Source organism: Rhodnius prolixus, unplaced genomic scaffold, assembly GCF_049639745.1.
Source record: "Rhodnius prolixus isolate KJV_2025 unplaced genomic scaffold, Rpr scaffold_4, whole genome shotgun sequence".
Lineage (NCBI taxonomy): Eukaryota > Metazoa > Arthropoda > Insecta > Hemiptera > Reduviidae > Rhodnius > Rhodnius prolixus.
Window position 1 is genome coordinate 28,702,140 of NW_027411614.1, and position 22,407 is coordinate 28,724,546.

Below are 22,407 nucleotides of genomic sequence, written 5' to 3' on the forward strand. Positions count from 1 at the left end.
CAACCTTATCCCCTTCAAAATACTCTCCATTACAACTAATACATTTGTCCCACCGGTGCTCTCACTGTTCGAAACATTTTTTGTAGTCATCTTTAGAAATGGCTGACAGCTCCTTCTTCGTTTTTTTCTTGACCTCTTCAATGTTGTCAAATCGGTGACCTTTCATGCCCTTTTTCATGCGTGGAAATAAGAAAAAGTCGCACGGAGCCAGGTCAGGCGAGTAAGGTGCGTGGGGCAGCGGAACCATGCCATTTTTAGCCAAAAACTGTGTAACAGAGATGGCTGTGTGTGCAGGTGCATTGTCGTGGTGGAAGAACCAGTCTCCTGTTTGCCACAAATCGGGTCTTTTTTGGCGAACACTATTGCGCAATCTTTTCAAAACTTCCAAATACAAGGTTTGATTGACGGTCTGACCTGGGGGGACAAACTCTGAATGGACTACGCCTTTGGCATCAAAAAAGCAAATCAGCATTGTTTTGATGTTTGACTTGACTTGACGACATTTTTTTGGTCGGGGTGAAGATGACGTCTTCCATTGGCTCGACTGTTGCTTTGTTTCTGGGTCATAACCATAGCACCATGACTCATCACCAGTAATGACCTTTGACAGAAAGTCTGGATCAGTTTCAAGCTGTTGTTTCAAAGCACGACATGTTTCAACTCGATGTTCTTTTTGATTGTCAGTCAGAACTCGAGGAACAAACTTGGCAGCAACCCTTTTCATCCCCAAATCTTCCGTTAAAATTCGCTGAACCGAGCTCCAAGATAACCCACTACTCTCTGACAGTTGATCAATTGTTTGTCGACGGTCTGTGAACACCAGCTCTCGAATTTTTTCAACATTTTCGTCAATTCGGGCAGTTGATGGACGTCCAGAACGAGGTTTGTCATCAATCGACATGTCGCCATTTTTAAACCGAGTAAACCACTCGTATACTTGAGTTTTTCCCATAGCGTCATCTTTGTAAGCTGTTTTCAACATTAAAACACTTTCAGCAGCATTTTTGCCGAGTAGAAAACAAAATTTCAGAGCTGCACGTTGTTCACTTAAACTTGCCATCATAAAAAACGAAAAAAGAACAAAACAGCGCTGGTAAAAACAATCACTGCAGATGAACAGAACAAGCCAGGCAGACAACACAGGCAGGACTGAACTGGCAAGGAATTGCGCTATACACGTCTAGCGGCAGAAATGCGTACTACATAAGCTCCATGCGCGGCAACGCAATTCCGGTTTTTTTTGGGTACCCCCTCGTATATATATATAATATATATAAAAATGAAAATCTGACTAAACACACTAATTGTACACCCAATGGTAAGGATTATAAAATTTCTTTTGAGTATATTATTACTTTAATTGTTTTTTAAAAAATTATTATTTTAATCTTATTTCTGTTTGCTACCTTGGGCTCTACACAGACAAACGACTCACGTGGAACCCACATACTAGACTTAAAAGAAAGCAATGACGAAACATGTGAAACTGCTTTACAGACTTCTTGGACGACGCTCTAAATTACCCATTGAACTCAAACGCTTAATATACAGTACTATCCTCAAACCTATGTGGACTTACGGACTAGAGCTGTGGGGTTCAGCCAAACCTACAAACATACGGACTGTACAAACATTTCAGTCAAAACTATTCCGACAGATAGTACTCCTTTCTACGGCCTCACTCTTCACTACGACCTCAACATTTCCTTCGTACACCAACTCGCCAAGACTAAATACAAAAAGTTCCATACTGCTCTCTCGACTTGCTCTAATCCTCTTGTACTGTCTCTCACTTCCTCTGACATTCCTAATAATCCTCCTCGCCGACTGAATCGCCGACTGGCCCCGCGACCTAAACGTCATCTTTCTCCTATAGAGAGTGCTGGGTAGATTCTCTCCTCCTGCTCACCACCCGCACCAGTTCATCATACTCATCATATTTATTGATTGTATAACATGTAAACAGATTGTAAATTACATAATAAATTTTTAAAAAAAATTCAGTTTGTATTTCTACCCAGGAAACTTGAGTATTTTAAAATGTTTTCCACCACGTTTCGATCACGTAACGATGAATTTAATTTAAAGAATCCTTACTGATATTCCGTCGGAACTAGTTGCCTTTCTTTCGCCAGCAAAGAAGTGGTCACACTTCTAGTATAAGTGAAAAATAAGTGTGGGAATAGCGTCCTTCCAAGAAGTTGGGCAGTTATTTTTTGCACAGCTTCTGGAGTTTACAATATCTTGAAATTCCACATAAATATTGGCAAAATTAATTAATTTCAACAGAACTTGTATTTGTATGTTTGCGATAAAATAGTGCATTTCGAATAATCTTATACTTTTACATAGTAATTAAAAACAAAGCTAGACATTTAAAGTTAAGTAATGTATAACATTTAATTAAAAACAAACTTAAGATCTTCAGCTTATATGAGACAAGGACATGTTAAGAAAATAAAAGATCAACAAGCCAACAGCACTAGTCATTCAAAGCGAGAATCTTGTTTATGTTGAGAAAGGCCGAGCAGTCTCGTAAATCTCAACTTTATTTCTTCTTTTCATCGTATTTTTTTCTTTTCTATTCTCACGCCCTCTCTCGTATTCAAGAGATAAACTCAGTAGTAATCATTTTATCACATTTCCTCCCCTTTACGCTGTTGTAAGTATCTTTTCTGTTTTGTTTTTAATTTAGCATCACCATTGGATCCAACTTGAAGTATTATTCTCCCTTGTATTTATTCGTTTGAATCAGAAAATAAATTGTTTCCTATTTCTATTCGATATTGTCCCACTGTTTGAGATATTGCCATTTTTATATAAAAATATACTATCTCTCACACTTTTTTTTTCTATTATGAAATACGTAAACAAATATATATTCTAATGTAAAATATTACATGTGTTTATCAGTTTTAGGGGATTTCACACATAAAGGAACCAGAATGCAATTGCAGAGAAACAAGTAGTAAACTAGTTAAGGAAACGAAGGATTGGAAAGGCCAGATGGACAGTCTAAAAAATATCCATATAGATTTCTTTCATTACAAGGAATGCCTACCAAATTCTGTCAACAATGCATTGCTTATAGATAGATTACAGCACATCTTTCCCAATGCCTATCAAATCTTTACAGACGGCGCTAAGAGTCAGGAGGGAGTCGAATGTGCAGTCAATGATGCACAAATAAAAACTACATTTCAGTCGAAACTAAATAAGTACGTATCCATCTTCACTGCTGAAATATTTGCCATATACCAGAGTGTACACTATGTTCAGACAATAGACTAACCTCTCGTTTTGATTCTTTCAGACAGTAAAAGCGTCCTACAAAAATTTGTAAAATTAAAAATAAGATTATTAATTTTTTATTAACAGTTATTATTAACGGTACGTAGATACGTACTTGGATTTTTTTTTTTTAATTTGTTTATTTGTTTACTGTATCCAATACAACAAGCAAAAGAGATGAGTGATAAGAATAGCACAAATACAAATGCACGTATATACATATATGCCCATACATATACGCGCACATGCAGGTGCGTCAATGGCGTGTTTGGAGTGATTGAAGCCGTCAGTTCGCCAGATTGGCAAGCTTACACAGCAACCATCCTAGGAGGTCGGCGTTATGTGTTGAGATGATTGCGTGGCCACCGCCGCTTTAGTCTGCGTTGTGGATTTGAAGGAAGTGTTGTGGCTCAGAGGGTTATAGTGACTGTGTTGATTTGAGTGGAGTTTTGTTGTATCGAGATTGGGCTATTTCAGAATAGAGATCATTGGCTCATCAAGCAGCCTCTATGCTACATAGTCTTTTAATTCCATGAATGGAGAAATGTCCAATGTACCAGATCTGCGGAAGAAACCAAGACTGTGACCTGGCAAGTTTGTGAAAAAACGAATTTCACGACATAGTATGGTAGGCAAAAAAATGTCCTAAATTCAATGGATAAATTAGAGTATAAAACTAGGACCAACAGCAGGCAAAAGAGTCCCTTTTTTGTAAATCGATCACACATTCACTTAGGTTAGATGTTTTATCTATTGGCGCTACAACTAACAATGTTGCAAGAGTGTGTTAGTGTCGTGTAAAATGTATGTGAGCAAAAGAGTTAGGTATGAATGGACTACAGGCTTGTGTACAGACCGGGCAGTTTCTTGTGAAGTAGCGGGTAGCTGCTGGACACACAGGGTCTATTGCAATGAGTACAATAATGTTAAGAGATAAAAGCAAGAGAGAAGCAACACTAAGCATAGCTCTCCAGATATGTTGGACCCTTTATGTAACTACCGATTCTAGTGACCAGCTCCCTTCTTCCAATCTCTTTCACAACAACAAAAGTCTCTCTATCCTTCAGTTTTCTTTCAAAAGACATATCGACACATCAAGGTAAAGTAAGGTGATTCAGTTTGTGAGAGGAACCACCACAGTTTCAAACTACTAATTAAATTGATCCTTTTGATCTGATTAGGTTTCTTTGCTGGATTTTTGATCTTCTGTAGACCACTAACAACCTGAATCTCCTCTGTTCTAATTGTGTAAAATACTATATTTCCATCAATGTAATATTTAATATATTTATTAATTTTAGAACAACCTCAATTCCAGCCATTATCTCAAATCACAAAAAGAAAATAAATCAAGAAAATGTTCTAGTAAAATGTTTAGAAAAGTTAAAATACTACGTACAATCATTAAAATTAGAGTCAGTCTCTTTGTTAAGGTACATATTTCTTAATTTACATGAAACTGCTAGCTTATTTTGAAACTAAGTTAGGGTCCGTAGACCGCTACCTTGGGCTTTACCTTGACAGAAGACTTACATGGAACCCTCATACTCGACTTAAGAGATCAGAACTCAACAGACGCTTCCGACAACTGAAAAGACTACTCGACAACAGATCAAAACTCACTCTGAACAACAAAAGTCTTATATATATAAGTATACTAAAGCCAGTCTGGGCTTATGGCATCGAACTGTGGGGTTCAACCAAACGCTCAAATCTGCAAAGGATCCAGTCCTTGCAATCTAAAATTCTTCGCTCTATAGTAAACGCTCCTTTCTACGTCACCAATCAAACCATTCACACAGACTTGAACATTCCTTTCGTCACACAAGTTGCAAAAACACGTTACAGAAATTTCCATCTTAACATTCAAACACATCACAATCCACTTGTACAACATCTGTCTTCAAGAACATTTCCAGACAACACTTCCAGACGTCTTAAAAGACAGTGGCCTCGCGATCTCCTCTCTGATGAAGGGAGTCAGTAGAAAGTAAAATGTTTTTGGAGTGTTACCGCTGGGTAACATGTGTGTATGTTATCTATTGTTAACATTGTTGCTTGTGTCGCAAAATGCGTTGATTGTAACTAAATAAATGATTAAAAAAAACAAAAAAAGTTAGGGTTAATACCTGTTTGAACTGTATACCGCTAAGAGCGCTAATTTCAATACGCAGAAACACCAATTTTCTGTTGTTTAATAGAAAATCAGTTCGGTACAAAAATAAATAGAACAATTATTGTAAGAAACATGTTGCGTGATGATGTTGAAGTAATGTACACAAGACTTGTAAAACTATAGTTAAACGAAATTAAAATGACTCTAAATTTAGCAAGAATTTATTATTTATTATAGAACGTCCTGTAATATTTCTAAAGGTGGCTTTTCGTCTAAATACAGTACAACCTCGAGCTGACCTCCGGCTATACCCACCCCGGAAAACTGAAATCTCGGTTAAACCGAATACACAGCATTACATAGTAATACATTACTGTTTCATCCCAGAGATCAACTCCTATTTTAGACGGCAAACCCTTTTTTTTGTTTTTTTTTTTAATTTTTCAATTTTTTTACTTTTTTGCCGTTCAACTTTTTGAAAAATACTTTTCAAGTGTTGTTTGCTTTTTTTTTTTATAAACGACCACTCTCTGATGAGTGTACGCAATTTAAAAAGCACAATTTTGTCACTGGTTGGAATGTCCTTATCGTGAAAAAATTCAATCAATTCAGCAAACTGAATTCGAAATCAGGTATAAAAGAGTTGCTGCTACGCCTACAATTATGTTACATCGGAAGACAAAAATTTTTCCTGTCGCCACCGAAAATTAACTTTTGTTTCAACGCCGATCCAGGTGTTCTTATGATGACTCAACATGATCCCGGTTAATCCGAATCCCGGTTAACCGAGGGCCGGTTAATCGAGGTTACACTGTACCGTTCAGGCATTTACCTCGAAAATCTACAACTGTTTCTAACGGCTGCTCAATATCTCAAGCAATCTTTGGCTTCAGATCTCTATGGTATTTGCTCCATCCTGCTATCCAGACGATAACGAGAATGTTTATCGAGAGTGTTAATACTTCTAAGAAAAATACAAATAATTAAGAAACCAAAAATTCCAAGATATAAAAAATTCATGACTGGAAATGAATCAGAAGTTTACTTTTATTAAAGATTTGAACTTGCACAATCTTGACACATTTGAAACTTACACGACAAAGGATAACCTTTTGTTTCATATCCTCCTCTTAAAAAACAAAAGAAAATTATTTTGATCTAGTTTTAGATTTTTGTTTTATATTTATCGCCTTAAGCCTCGCATTACAAACACGCCTCATCATTTCTTCTCTTCTGGCATTTGCTAGTTTCTCATAATAAGAATGTTTTGACCATTTTAGTGGATCAAATTGTCTTGGATCGTAATTTGTACCCAGCTCATCAATGCCCAAATATTCCACAAGTTTCTCGTAAATTTGAGGGTTTCGAAAACTTTTTCTTTCCTGAGTAAACAGAAAAAAAATAACTGGATAAATTTATAACAATAAAAAAAAACAATTGTTTTATAAAATTGGGTAGGATTCCACATGACTTCATTCATAATAACTTTTTATGTGACCGTGACTGATAGTCTTTAGTTTTTTATATGCAGGGTTTTCATTTTAAGACGGCTCAAATGCATTTCATGCTTAAACGGTTGATCTGAGCAAAAAATGGTAGGGGAAAATTTTGTTGCCCGTCACCTCTAGTTTCAGAATATGTGACTTTATTTTAGATTGCTGCCCGCATATGCGGCAGTAGCGCGACCAAAAGTGAGGGTTTGCAGTTGACCCCCATTTTCATATACACAGTTTTAAAGAGTATAAAAAAGTTATGAAAGAAACCGGAAACCGCAATTCGTTATCTTCAAAATTAAAGGTGCTACGACATTTCAAAATCTATTTATTAATCATATTTCAATTTTTGAACTTGTTATCAAAGAGAAAGAAGAGCACGCGATAGGTCATTTTTATGTATTTTTTTCATCCCCTTTCTTCTGAAAATATTGCTAAGGCAGTAAAGCTAGTAGTTTTCTTAATATCGGGAAATAAGTAGTTTTCCGAGTGATTTTCTAAGAAAAATCAAATGTTAAGAGCTTTAGAAGTTCTCAAGCACACACGAAATAGCTAAAAAATAATTTTACGTCTGTTACAAACAAGAAGGTTTAATAGTTTTTCGGTAATTTTGGGAGGGTTGCGTTTAATTGCCAAAAATATTGGAAACCTCCAGTCACATATTTGAGTGATCAATATCTTTCATTTAAAGGATCAAACTTATTCCTTAATTTATCAAATAATGCACTTTACGCAGCTTGGGCAGCATGTACTGTGCCTTTAAAGGTACCTCCTCAGATACAGAGAGCAGTTGATAACCTCCAGGTTAATCTGGCTTGCGAGTCAGAGGAGGCACCTTTGAAGGCATTCTGGTAAGTCCGTGTAAAATTTGTGAGAAAAGGACCCGAAGAAAGTATGTATCAACTGTGGAACTAAATAAGTTCTACACATTAGGCCAAGCAATAGGTTGTCAAGTCATGTGAAAAATAATGATAATAAAATAACAATAAAAATCTGAGGTAATAGCCCTTCAGTTTGATGTAAAGTTCTGATCAGAAAGAGCTATCGTTTGTGGATAAAATTTTTCTTAACGAACTTGTCATGGTTGAAGAGGAAAATAATGAGAATGTTGCTTTAGAGGAAGCTTTTCATGAAGCTGAAGTCGGAGAGGGTGATGAAGTTGAAGGTTTTAATTCTCTTAGAAGAGGATTTGTTTCATAAAAGAACTTGGCTGACAAAGAAACAACGGAGGTAATGGGAGCCTAGCAAATTGCCCTAATCTAGTATTATATAGGAGTTTGCTACAATTTTAATTGTATTAACAGAAAGAATGAAAGAGATTTTTTGCTATTTTACAAATTATTTTAAGTATTTGAGCTTAATAGTAAAACCAAGTGAAGTAATTATTATTATTTTTTTTTTTTCAGGTAGGTTTCACAGCGCAGTATACTGTTTTCACTCTGGCAGATATCATATGTATATCATATGTACTATGGCAGATATTATATGTTTCTCTAGCTTTTTTTTGCGTTTATTGTGCTACAATCAGCGCGTTAGCGCTATAAGTAACAATGATACAATAGAATAATAAATAATAAGGTAACGAGTGGAGAAGTTACCCAGTGGTAACACTCCAAAACATTATATGGTTAGTCACTCTCTTCACTGGAGAGAAGATCACGAGGCCACTGTCTTTTAAGACGTCTTGACGGGTTATCAGGAAGAGTTCTAGAAGAAAGATTTTTAGCTAGTGGATTTATATGAGACTGCAGGCTGAAGTGGAGTTTTCTGAATCTCGTTTTAGCAACTTGGGTGACAAAAGGATTGTTAAGGTCAGTGTGTATAGTCAGGTCGGAGGCATAAAATGGAGCGTTTACGATAGTTCGAGGTATTTTAGATTGTAGCGATTGAATCCTTTGGAGATTGGAGCGTTTGGTTGAACCCCACAGCTCTATTCCATACGCCCAGATGATTGTTTCAAAATAGAAGTATAAATCAGTCTTTTGTTTTCCAAAGAGAGTTTTGATCTATCGTCAAAGAGTCTTTTAAGTAGTCGATAGCGTCTGTTTAGTTCTGTTCTTTTAAGTCTAGTGTGGGAGTTCCAAGAAAGTCTTCGGTCTAAGTAAAGCTCAAGGTAGCGGGCAACGTTCCCTACTGGGAGAGGTGTTAGGTTATAGAAGACTGGAGGAAGAGTATTGTGACGAAGAGTGAAGGTGATGTTTTGAGACTTGGTTTCATTAAGCTTAATATGTAGCTTTCTAAGTAAAAAAAATCTTATTTTTGGACAGAAAAGTGAGTTGTATTTATTATGGAGGTAATATTTCGTAATTGTTACCCAGAGAAATTGCGCCCCCTGATAAAAGATTATTCTGCTTTTTATCTTATTAATTAGAGAATTTTTTTTAATCACCTGTATCAAAGCATTAATACTTTGGCCAGTAATTTTCGTTCTAATATCTAGTAAAGTAACCTTGTCTTGCAATGCTTTGGAACATGTGCCAAGTGGTTCTAATGGTAGTTCTACATCATTTCCTTCTAAATTGTCCAAATCGGTAATTTTAGTTTCTCCGACAAATTCAACATCCTCCTCAGAACTAATTTCTAATACGTCCTCATCATTATTGGTTACAAATGATTCATAATTTGACCCTCCATTATCTTCACAATTTGAATAGAATTCATTTAATGAAGCCAGAGCTCTACTTTCCATATTCAGACGATTATAATATGATTTTTATTAAAAAATAATAATAAAAAAAGAAGCATTAAATAAAATTAAATTAACTCAAGAGACAACTTAAGAGACTAGTTCCAATTAAGTTGTTCCAACAATATTTCAATTAAAAATAACCTTAGCTACTAACATAAGGTTACCAAGACAATGTCTAATACCTTATTGTTTTAAAAGGAAACTGATTTGCCGGCAATTAATTAATTTGTAAAACAACTTGGCCACTTCTTGGTGCAGCACTGCCTTAACGATTAATTTCGCTATACTCACAAAGCGTGTCTCGGCACGTTTTGAAAATAATCTACATAAATAACTAGGCCTTGGGAAATAATCTCTGGCAAAATGGGGCTAGAAAATGGAGTAATTGTTGCTAAAGTTTAGCTTTAGGTGTCAACTAGTTCATTGCAAAGTTGCCATTTACTCCATTGCATTCAACAAGATGGCCATTAACTAAATGTAGAACTCGAATGTTTGAATTAGCTCAGTGACTTATCTTGTTTACTTCCCTTCAAGTTAAATGGCTGGACAAAAGATAACTTGGAATAATTCTACGCTAAGATTACAGGTACGAGTATGTATATACAATAAAACAGGAGTGATGCTTCACCTTAAGGGGTTATAGGCAGTCAGAGGCGCCAAAAAAGTCATTTTTTCAATTTTTTGGGGGGGAAAAACGTGTTTACTTTTTTATTCGGGAACTTTTGCGTCATATCAGTCTATGTTTAAAGAACTTATTGTAATTTTTTCGTTACAAATTAATAATAATTGTACTAATGGCGAATATTTTATTGCAACACGTCAAAAAAATGCAACCCTCTCGTGGACATGATATCTTGAGACTGGATCAACTGAAATCAAAATTTCGAAAAGATTTTGTTAGTAGATGACTTTATCTCGTACTTGACTGAATGATTTAGAAAAAAATTGAATTTTTAATTTTTGGGACAACTTTAAAGTTTGATTCACGATTTTCACTAAAACAGTTGACCATTTTATGCTTGTAAAACAAGTTCTATTCATTAAAAAAAAAAAATCCTTCGTCCAAGTACGATTTTAATATGTGTAAAAGAAATACGTAAAATTTCAAAAAGATCGGTGCAGTAGATTTTGAGATATCGTGTCCACCGACTTTGAAAACGTAGTTTTGAGATAAACGCGTTTAAAGTTTTCAGCGGTTAAAGGTTTGCGAATAAAACCTGGATAATCTTTTTTTCAACTTACACAGTGTCATCGATTCCAGGCCCATAAAATAAGTCCTCCATGTCTTCCAAAATGTCCAAGTTTTCCGATTTCTGCTGTCTGCGTAGGATTCTTGCTTCCCGCGTAGCAAGTTGAGCTCTGTGCTCAGCTTGTAAACTCGGTCGCGGCTTGTAAACACTTTCACTCTTACAATTTTGCTCGGATCGACTTGAAATTTTAGGACAACATTCCTGAGATACTATACTTTAATATAAAATAATTTAAAAAAATTGATTTTTTTCAAATTTCTGACTGCCTATAAGTGCAGTAATGCTTCAGAGATCTTCATTACACTTGCGATGTATTTATAAATGATTTTGATGAGTGTACACCGATTAGAACTGTTCAACATTAATAACCGACGGCTAGTACAGGGTGGCTCAGTGAAAATGACCACATTTATTTCTTTAATAACAACAAAAGTATTACAGATATAAAAGTAACAAAAAATCTTTGAAAAGTAGAAACATGGGAGATTATTTATGGAATATTACATCCTTCAAATGTTGACCGTTCTGGGCTTTACTTTCTTCCAATCGTTTAACGAAGTTTTTGAATACTTTCTTCAGCATCGTAGCCGAAATTTTTGCGAATTCGGCTCTAATCCTCGATTTTAAATCCTCTAGATCATGGGGCATGGTTTCATAAACACGACTTTTCAAATACCCCCACAGAAAAAAAATCTGGAACCGTCAAATCTGGCGAGCGAGGCGGCCAAGCGAAATCTGAAGAACTTGACAATAAACGAATTCCAAACGTTTCTTTCAACAACGCAAGTGTAAGAGCGGCGGTGTGACAAGTTGCCCCGTCTTGCTGGAACCAGGTTCGATTCAAACGACGTTTGCGGCGGAGTTGGGGAATGAGGAACGAGTTTAACATCTACCTGTACCTCTCTCCATTGACGGTACCGTCGAAAAAATACGGTCCGATAATTCCCCACGACGCTACACCGGCCCATACTGTAATTCGTTGGCTATGTAAAGGTTTTTCTTGAATGAATTGCGGATTACCACTTGCCCAGTACCGAAAGTTTTGTTTATTTACCGATCCAGAGAGTTCGAAATGAGCTTCATCGCTCATTAAAAGATTATTTAAATCAATCTCACCATCGTCCAATTTCTTTAACATGTTTTCGGCAAAAAGTAATCTCTGTTGGTAATCAGTTTCTTTCAACTCTTGAGTGATCATCAATTTATATGGATGGTGGTTCAAGTCTGAGGTTAGAATTCGACGCACAGATAACTTTAAAGAAGCTGCGTGAGGGCGACCGGAACGAGTTGGACTTAATTTTATTGCTTGGCAAACTTTTTCGATGTTTTCCGGTGTACGAACTGTTCTTTTGGCACCTGGATGAATCTTATCAGTTGTCTTGCCACTTTCACGGAAGTTTTCAACTCACCTGAGGATCGATTTTCTCGTAGGAACAGATTCATTACTTTTAACTTTGAACTGTTTACGAAACGCTCTATGAACTTTCACAACCGATTTATCTCGAAAATACGCTTCTACACAAAATGCTCGTTCTTCTGCAGTATAACGTTCCATGATTACTAAAATGTTGATAACAGAAATCTCACAGGTCTCTACTAACCATAGAGCGCGCGTTCGTCTCTGTAGCAGTGTTACCACCAGAGTTATTCAAAAAAGAAATGTGGTCATTTTTACTGGGTCACCACTGTACATTGCACAGTTACAATTTACTCCATTGCACATTACAGATATAATTCTATACTAATTGCAGAACAGTCATTTTGTATTAGCTTAGTGAATTATCTTCTTGACTTCCCTTCAAGTTAAATGGCTTGACAAAATATAACTTGGAATAATTCCAATTTAGTTTCAAGCCAATTGGATATCATCTATTGGGAAATCAGCTATACTTTAAAATTACATACATCAAATTAATAATTTATTTAAAAGGACAAAAAGTATAAAGTTCAGTCTGATTTTTTAATAAGTTTCAGACTACCCTTCAAATACAAATTAGATAAATTTGTGTTTGCCATTGTTTACAAATGTATGATTTTTAAGCAATAATGTAACTAACTGACAATCTTTTTAAAACAATTTTCTGGATTGTTTTTGGTTTAAAACTATTTTATTCAATTTATGTTCGACAATCATTCAGTCATATAGGACTTATCTTTAGTCTTTCTGTGTGCCATATATCTATCGTTTTATTTTTGTTGACTGGAATCCATTCTATTTCAATAAGGAGCTTAAAACCGGATTTAAACTCCAGTCAAATCACGTTTTGATTAGAAAAAAACAAATATACATATAAAGTTTTACAACTGAAGTTTGGTTTTAGAGCAATTATGTAACTAACTGACAATCTTTTTAAAACAATTTTCTGGATTGCTTTTGGTTCAAAACTATTTTATTCAATTTATGTTCGACAATCATTCAGTCATATAGGACTATCTTTAGTCTTTCTGTGTGCCATATATCTATCGTTTTATTTTTGTTGACTGGAATCCATTCTATTTCAATAAGGAGCTTAAAACCGGATTTAAACTCCAGTCAAATCACGTTTTGATTAGAAAAAAACAAATATACATATAAAGTTTTACAACTGAAGTTTGGTTTTAGAGCAATTATGTAACTAACTGACAATCTTTTTAAAACAATTTTCTGGATTGTTTTTGGTTTAAAACTATTTTATTCAATTTATGTTCGACAATCATTCAGTCATATAGGACTTATCTTTAGTCTTTCTGTGTGCCATATATCTATCGTTTTATTTTTGTTGACTGGAATCCATTCTATTTCAATAAGGAGCTTAAAACCGGATTTAAACTCCAGTCAAATCACGTTTTGATTAGAAAAAAACAAATATACATATAAAGTTTTACAACTGAAGTTTGGTTTTAGAGCAATTATGTAACTAACTGACAATCTTTTTAAAACAATTTTCTGGATTGCTTTTGGTTCAAAACTATTTTATTCAATTTATGTTCGACAATCATTCAGTCATATAGGACTATCTTTAGTCTTTCTGTGTGCCATATATCTATCGTTTTATTTTTGTTGACTGGAATCCATTCTATTTCAATAAGGAGCTTAAAACCGGATTTAAACTCCAGTCAAATCACGTTTTGATTAGAAAAAAACAAATATCATATAAAGTTTTACAACTGAAGCTTGGTTTTTGAGCAATAAAATCGACTTTAATTAATAATTAATATTATTTTGTTCAGTTTTCATATTATTATATTCTCATATAGATTTAAAGCTCTTTTCAATTCTATTGCTTTTTATTTTATTTTTTTAATGATTTAAGGCGCGTCAACATCTAAGGTTATTGGCGCCCGGAGCTTTTTTCAGTGCACTGCCGGCCTCCGGACAGTGTTCTCTCGTTACAGACAACACTGTCCATCACCGGACAGTGAGCTGTAAGAAGCTCCTAGGAAGAGAAAAATCTAAGGGTCAGCTGCTGGATTCGAACCCGGGACCTCCGCGTGGGAGTCCAGTATGCTAACCTCATAGCTAATCCCTTGCCTATATTACTTTTTATTGAAAAAAATATCGTTTTCTCTGATACATAATATTCAGTGGAAATTCTTCTGCAGAGTTTCTCCAATCAGTTGTGATCTATTTAGCTATTTTCTCTAAAATGGATCTATTATTTTCTATGAAATCAACTTTCTACGAGGTGTAGCTATTAAATAACGAGACTTTTGCTATAAAACATTTTATTTTAAATTTATACATATTTAGTTATTATCACTTTCAATATACACCCCACCCCTATCCCTACAACGCTCCATGTGAATTTACCATTGTTTGTAACCGTGCTGGAAGTCTTTTTTTCTGTGAGCTCCTGCATGACGCGTGCCGCTTTTTCTTTCACAGCTTCAACGGACCGAAATCGTGTTCCTTTTAATGCAGATTTGACTTTTGGGAACAGATAAAAGTCACATGGGGCCAGGTCAGGCGAATAAGGCGGATGGCCCTAAAACTGGGATGTTGTACTTGGCTAGAAACGTCTTGACAGACAATGTAGTGTGAGCCGGCGCGTTGTCTTGTTGCAGAACCCATGATTTTTTTCTTTCACAAATCGGGTCGTTTTTTCCTTACTCTTTCACGGAGTTAAGCAAGTACCTACCTTATAAAAAAAACATTTATTTACAAAAAAAAAATTATTTTTTAATAAAAATCAAAATTCAAGTTATTTGTTTATTTCATACACAAAAATTGTAAAATAATTATATAACAAAAACATAAGTAATTAAAGACAATCCATTATCTTCATTTAAAACTTAAAGTAAATTTTGTTTTACATATTTTGACCTTAGTGCGAAGGATGATGTTGTTTTTCATCACATAGTAATTTCAAATTAGGACTTAATGATGTTAATTTTATTCTCAAATTAGGTTCGACATCCAATCTGTTTCGATACTTATTTTTTAAGTACACCAAGGCCGAGAACGCAGTTTCACACGTATAAGTGGTGACAAAAGGCATTAAAAATTGTATCGCTTTTTCGCTTACGCTTGGATATTCCTTTTGACAGCGCGACCAAAAATTAATTAGTGGTACAGTTTTAAACACTTTTTTATGATCGGTGTCGCTTGAAATTTCAATTAAATTATCAACTTCTTGTTCACTAAGATTAAGCATTTCTTCCTTTTCAATATTGACAGAAGACTCTGAATGACGAATCGAAATCAGTCAATCAGAGCATCCGAATTTAAACGGTCCGGTAGGAAACGGTGGTAAAGAGTTGCCACCTGCAGTACTTGAAAAAGTTTCGAAAAATATTAAATTTAGAGCAAAATGTTATAGATTTTTTTGTGTTTTTACAATTTTTGCCACGACCCAGCTGAATTTTTCTGCGACCCGGTGCCGGGACGCGACCCACACTTTGGGAAACGCTGTTATAGCACATTATTTCGCTTAGCAAATAAAATTCGCTTAATCTATCACGGTAAGATAAAACTATCTGCCTAACAGCATTTAACACAAAGAATCCTTCGCCAAAACTATAGTAATAAAATTAAATATGAAAAACCATTGGCTAAAAAGCAATTAGGCAGATACTATCTACCTAGCCAAATTACCTACATTTAATTATTACAAGGGATTATTGGCCTAACCATATCCTATCTGCCTAGGCCTAGGTGTATGTTATCACTCTTAAGTAACCGTTTGTCCTATGCAAATGTATCTTAGTGAATTATTTGAGCAATATTCATAGTTAATTAGTTTTGAACGTAAAGGGAATCATAATTGGGTAGATAAGACCGGATGAATTAACTGATCGATTACTTTGTGCTTTATTTATTACTGACTGTGTTGTAATCAAATAAATTCTTGTAGCTTGTAAATAAATTCATGAGAGGTACTTAAACCAATTTAAGATAAAAAAAAACAGCCTGCAGACCCTTAAGTTAAAAGAACTGTAATAATATTGAAAGACAAAAGAGGATCAAAAGCAAGGCTTAGCGGGAGCTACTAAAGGAATTCTTTCCTCAGCAGCTACTTCATCACACGCTTGCGCTGATTTTCTCTTATCAATGTTTTGGCTACATCAACGTTTGCACACGATGAAGGCCTACACTGCTTTAATATCACAATGTACAAGAAGCGCTCATTTTGCCGTTAAAAAAAAAAGGAAAAGAAAAAATAGATGGAGCGTTAGTGAAAGTAATTTTCCATAAAATTTCCACTTAAGTGAACAATGAAGCGACATTAAGTCTATGTGATGTCATAATGATAATATCGCACTTTTCTTTCATTTAGAGTAGGGAAAGTGTCTGATATGAAACACTGTCGGGAAAATCTAAAGAGAATAAGAATTACTATTCAGTAAAATCTCGAACCAAGTAAACTGATTTTCTTAAATCATCAGAGTTCAATAATGCATTTAATGGATAAGGAATGAAAACTGTAAATCTAAATGCAAATTAGACATAAATTTAACATATTTTTTCTTTTCATATTTTTAGTTATACACTGAGTGGCAAAAAAGTGGCCACCCTTCAGTATGTGTACTGATTTCTAATCAATTTGCTATAAACGTCTCCACATATTTTTAGAATAAATAACTGGCCACATGTAACATACTTGGAATATTAAAGGTGAATAATAACAAGTGGTATTGGAAAAAAGGAAAATTATTAAGTAATTTGAAATTATCAAAATGTTAATGGGGCATTGACCTAATAGGATTTTGAATAATTTCCTGAGGGATATTTTCATATTCTTCCGCTAGTGCAATCCTTAACTCCTGAAGCGAATCTGCTAATGTTGGACGTCTTTTAATTCGTCTTGTCAACTCATCCTATAGGTTTTCAATAGAATTTAGATCTGGACTACATGTTGGCCAATCTAAACATCGGATTGAAGCGTTTTCCAGGTAGCGGGAAACAATCTTTGCTGTATGGGGCTGTGAATTATCTTGCTTAAACGAAAATTCCTCGCCAAAGTATGGTACGAATGGAACAACATCCTCTGAAAGAATGTCGTCTACGTAGCCAGCAGCTGTTAGAGAAGCCTCTATAAAAATTAATTTAGTCCGAGCTTCAAATTAATTGGTCCGAACCACATCACTGTGAATTTCAAGGAATAGAGATCAAAGTTTACAAAAACAAACGGTGTCCTAGTGATTTGTTTGTGCTATTTTTGTTTTTTGGTTTTCCATATTTCTTTATTTCCCTATTTTGAATTTTCTTATCATTTCTTTAACCTACCATACGTTTATCAATAATGCATGCTAAAAATATTTTATTTTTGCTATAACGAATGGTTAAATACATTCTTTTAAGGGTGGCCACTTTGTTTGCCTCTCAGTATAGTTTCACTTTTTTTGTTTCTTGTTCCTTAGTAAGAAGTATTGCGATCTTAAATTGGTTTTTAGTAGAAGTTAGTTTGTGTAAAGAATATACGAAATACGAAAAGTCATAAAGCAGAAAGTTCAAAGCTTGGTATTCCGTTCAGCTACTATTGTCGCTTTCAATACTTAATTTAGTGGAGACGCCACAGTATCCAAGCGGTTAGAGGCGAGGTCAGCAAAACTAAGAAATATTGTGATACTGGGTTCGATTCCCAGTCTAAGCCTTGGATTCTGTTTATTGGTTGATACCAGAAATTTGAGTAGTTGGACGTAAAGCCAATCTGAAAAAATAGGCATTACTTCACTTTTTTATTTTTTTTGGGTAAAGTTTTGGTCTAAATCAGCGAATTTCAACCTTCTTTGACTCGCGTACCACTTGGTAGTACGTCATGCTAAATTATACCACTTCGTAAAAATGTTTGTATTTCGTGAAATTTGTTATTCCGAGATACAATGTGTCTGTTACAAAGGAGTTCAAGTTCATGTTCACTTTATAAACTTTGTAAAGTGTAAGATCTCTTAGTTTTAAAACTTTTTTTAAATAATTAAAAATTGCGTACATATTTTTCTCTTCAGAATTATTAATTAATTTGCAAAATTCTTCTTTAGGATTACTATATTTGTGCCCGAATCTTTTAAATTAATATCTTTTTATTCAACTAAATGTAAGTACCAATTAAATTTAATGTTGCTTGGATAGAGCTTACTCATTACAATCAGTCTCTTTAAGCATATTTTTACATAGTTATCATTTAAGTTCTGTCACATGATAATTCTATTAAATTTTCTTTATCTTTTATCGATAATGTTGTAGCTTTTCCTAAATTTTCTTTACAGAAGGGATTTGAAATTGAATTACCATTTGTGTTTTCGGGTTTTGAAAAATACTCCATGAAAGAAAATTTTAAATCCTGTTAAATGTGCTATTACATTTTCTCGTATATCTTGAGACAGACTAACCTTATTTCTGTACATATTGACAACTTTACTGTATATTATTATTAATTATAGGAAAAAACGTTTCTACGATATTTTTATGCTTTCATTTTTTTATTTATTTTTTTATGTCCGCCAATACTGATTATTTTTCGCGTACCACCAACCAGCAACTCGCGTAGCACCAAGTTGGGAAGCGCTGGTCTAACTCCATCATGGTACCAGCAAGTTGCTCAACAAAGATATCAAAATTCCTTGGAACCACGTATCGCATCCCTAATAAAAAAAAAAAAACCTCATCTTTGCGATTATCACCCGAGAAGTCTTCGATCATTGCGCCTCAAAACAACTAAGGAACAAACATTAAAAAAAAAAAAAAGAAAACGTATGGAAGTGTATACAGGACTCACAGCTATAGTGATCTTTAGAGTTTCTCTTGTCTATGGAAAACCTATGTTTTCCTTTGGGGAAAAAAACTGGGCTTCGGGGCTGCTTGAGAACTTTGGGCTGACTTCTTTACAGAGAACCATTCGTTAACTTTGGTTGATCAGTTTTGATTGCAGTGACTGTCGGCTCACTATCTTCGTTTTTTTTCCCCTATTCTGCGGAAAATACGTGACATGCAATTTCCATTAGAACCTCTAAAATGAACTTTTCCTGATGTTTTAGCTGAAAGTGATAAACTTGTAAGTTGGAATTAACGCAAGATTGATTGCTGATTGAGGGCTACGCCGATAACAAATGACAATTTAATGACGGCAATCCCTGGCTGTAAGATAAAGAAGATGTAAAATTACTTTAATGCAAAAATATTTCTCAATTTAACAAGTAAAAGTATTTCGAACCTTCAAAAAGCAGAAATGAAATATGCTAGCTGCTAAAGATAGCATTACAGGTACCCAGATATCCTCCCAGAACAGATAACCACCTAGCATAATTACTATAAACTTCAGTATCTATAAACATGTTTTAACCCATTATATTACCTATGAAGTTAGTTGAAAATATGATCATACATCCACATGAGACCAATACTACGTAAGAAATTGATTTTTGTATGGCCCCTCAGTCGGGTTCAAAATAATGACATAATTTAATTGAATGCGACAAGATTATAATTAGTGTAAAGTAAAAGGAAAATCATTACATAAACTCACAAAAATTGCTCCGAATAAGTTAGAAATCGTATAATAATAATAATACGAGTAATAATACTGTTATTTGTAGAAATTGTAAACTAGACAAGTATTCTTTGAATACTGTATTCAAACAATTATTATTAATTTTTTTAAAATAATTCTTTTTGTGCTAAATCGATGCACCATTCACGGAGAAAAAGATTTATTACAAAAATAAATCTTTAATGCTAATAGCCAGCTAGTTCTAACAGATTATAAATGGAAATTAAAAGCTATTCATCTCCCTGGCAAAATTCAGCTAATACATAGGGCTCTCTGAGATTAATAATTTATTCAGTCATCTTGTAGAAGCAACTGACAGTCTGTCGGTAATTTACTAACTAGTAAATTTCTATTAATTGTTCTTTCTAGAAAGTGGGAGCATTGCAATTATGCAGAATTTAGATTTAAAGTTTACATTTGCACAAAATTCTTAGAGATTCTCCTCTACTGTTTTAAAGATTTCACATTGGCACAAATGTTATTTCAGAGAAGAATTAAAATTAATGAAGGAGGTAAAAACAACAACGAAAAATCCTACGAGAGGGAGGAAAGCTAATTTCGGTCATTTGTTTGTTTAACACCAAAAAGTGCATTATTTTATTTCGTTATAACGAGTCAGGCGATTATGAGAAGGCTATCGATCAAGGCGGGAATTTGTACACTAGGATGGTACAGGCAAGATCTCAAGCAGAGCTGAAGGTGACCATCTTGGAAACGGTGGCAGCAGCCAGTGAGTTAGGATTGGAGGTTAACTGCCAGAAAACCAAATATTTGGTTGTGACAAGAAAGAGAAGGATACTTCTTAACAAAAACTTACAGTTTAAAAAGTTAAGTATAAGGGTTGATTAAATGCCAAAAGGTACACAAATCAGCAAGTACCCAAAATTTCATTCATACTTTTATTATCATATTTTTTAGAATGTATTAGATGTCACAAACCCTTGTGCAGGCCTTTATCACCCATAAATATTTTTCTGTTAGATTAATATAAGATTTATCTCATTAACATAGTTAGTATTAAAAGGCACTTCAATTTTATTCTATTCCAAATTATTCTCGTGATTTAATGATGATGATTCTGAATAATCATCACATTCACTCCTACATTATAAAGAAAAACGGAAAGTTGGAGTTGGTCTTTTACGTTGTAATTTGAATTACGGAGTTATATCGAAATTTCAGTCTTGAATTCGTCTTACGTGAGCACAAATTACGTAGTTAATGACAAATAAATGATACTTGTAATTGTAATTCATTCATTTTCTAACTAGTGTTTTGTTTTTGTGATAGTGTTTTGTTTTTGTGATAGTGTTTTGTTTTTGTGGTAGTGTTTTGTTTTCGTGATAGTGTTTTGTTTTTGAGATAGTGTTTTGTTTTTGTGATAGTGTTTTGTTTTTGAGGTAGTGTTTTGTTTCTGAGATAGTATTTTGTTTTTGCAATAGTGTTTTGTTTTTGTGATAGTGTTTTGTTTTTGTGGTAGTGTTTTGTTTTCGTGATAGTGTTTTGTTTTCAGATTGTGTTTTGTTTCTGAGATAGTATTTTGTTTTTGCGATAGTGTTTTGTTTTTGAGATAGTGTTTTGTTTTTGTGATAGTGTTTTGTTTTCGTGATAGTGTTTTGTTTTTCAGATAGTGTTTTGTTTTTGTGATAGTGTTTTGTTTTTCAGATAGTGTTTTGTTTTGTGATAGTGTTTTGTTTTTCAGATAGTGTTTTGTTTTTGTGATAGTGTTTTGTTTTTCAGATAGTGTTTTGTTTTCCAGATAGTATTTCGTTTTTGTAAGTGTTTTTTTATTTTTACTTCCTTCTGCTGCGCAAGAAGAACATTTTCTGAAAATGCCGTTTTGCTCATTTTCAGCAACTTTTTTCTCGAAATCTATTAGATCTGGGTTGTTGCAAAAAAATTACAGTTATAAAGGAGGACTTGCTCTATATTATAAAGTAAATTATAACCACTCCAAGATGTGTTTACTTTGGTACAGTAAATTTTTTTCCAGCGTAGTTTCTTTACACAAAAATCTCTGTCAGGAGTCAAATTTGAAATATAGAAACATTTTTTGAACGGGAACTTAAAAACTCTAAAACTAGTTGGCAATGGTGTAAACTATCTTGACTTTTCTAATTACAGTAATTTTTTACGCTTTAAATGTGACGACGTATTAGGTGATCAAGAGAATGGGGCTTTAAAAATAGTAATACCACTAAATTTTTACATTATGTTAAGTTTAGTTAAAAAGTTGAAGAAAATTGCTAACATTTCCTATAAAAAACTTGTACAGTTTAAAATTATATTTTAACCAATAAACGTACAGACGTAAATGGGAATTGGCAAGGTGTTATTTGTAAAGATAATAAAAAGTTTCCATCAACAAAAAGTTTGTAAAATTACTTAGCAGCAGTAAACGTTTTTGGAACAAAAAAATTGAAAAAATATTTTTGTGAAGTTGTTGGTATAAGTAATGAATTCTAAAGGTAATTTTCATGAAAACAACATTTGTACTTTTAAATCAATAACATTGTTTGAGTGAGATGAGTATAAATATCGTATTATATGTATTAGATCCAAGTGGAAGGGGGAGGTTAGTATTTGTTAATTTAATTCTGAC

At 34.0% G+C, this 22,407-nt stretch overlaps 2 protein-coding genes across 2 annotated transcripts in view; both read right to left on the bottom strand.

Annotated features, from left to right (window-relative positions):
• LOC141456486 (cardioacceleratory peptide receptor-like) overlaps window positions 1-22,407 on the bottom strand; it is a 200,454-nt gene that overhangs the window by 88,442 nt on the left and 89,605 nt on the right. The gene's annotated exons all lie outside the window — the stretch shown is intronic.
• On the bottom strand, window positions 6,427-9,729 carry LOC141455698 (SAP30-binding protein-like). The gene is made up of 2 exons (XM_074130959.1): window positions 9,290-9,729; window positions 6,427-6,789 (listed from the first exon to the last, which is right to left on the bottom strand). Exons 1-2 carry the CDS (start codon window positions 9,587-9,589, stop codon window positions 6,556-6,558), a joined length of 534 nt encoding a protein of 177 aa, XP_073987060.1. The 5' UTR covers window positions 9,590-9,729; the 3' UTR covers window positions 6,427-6,555.

Bases quoted from the DNA above. Each gene is read 5' to 3' on its own strand.
- LOC141455698 (XM_074130959.1), bottom strand. From the start codon at position 9,589: ATGGAAAGTAGAGCTCTGGCTTCATTAAATGAATTCTATTCAAATTGT. The intron at 6,790-9,289 runs GTGATTAAAAAA...CTGTTTACTCAG, and splicing joins GTATTAATGCTTTGATACAG to GAAAGAAAAAGTTTTCGAAA.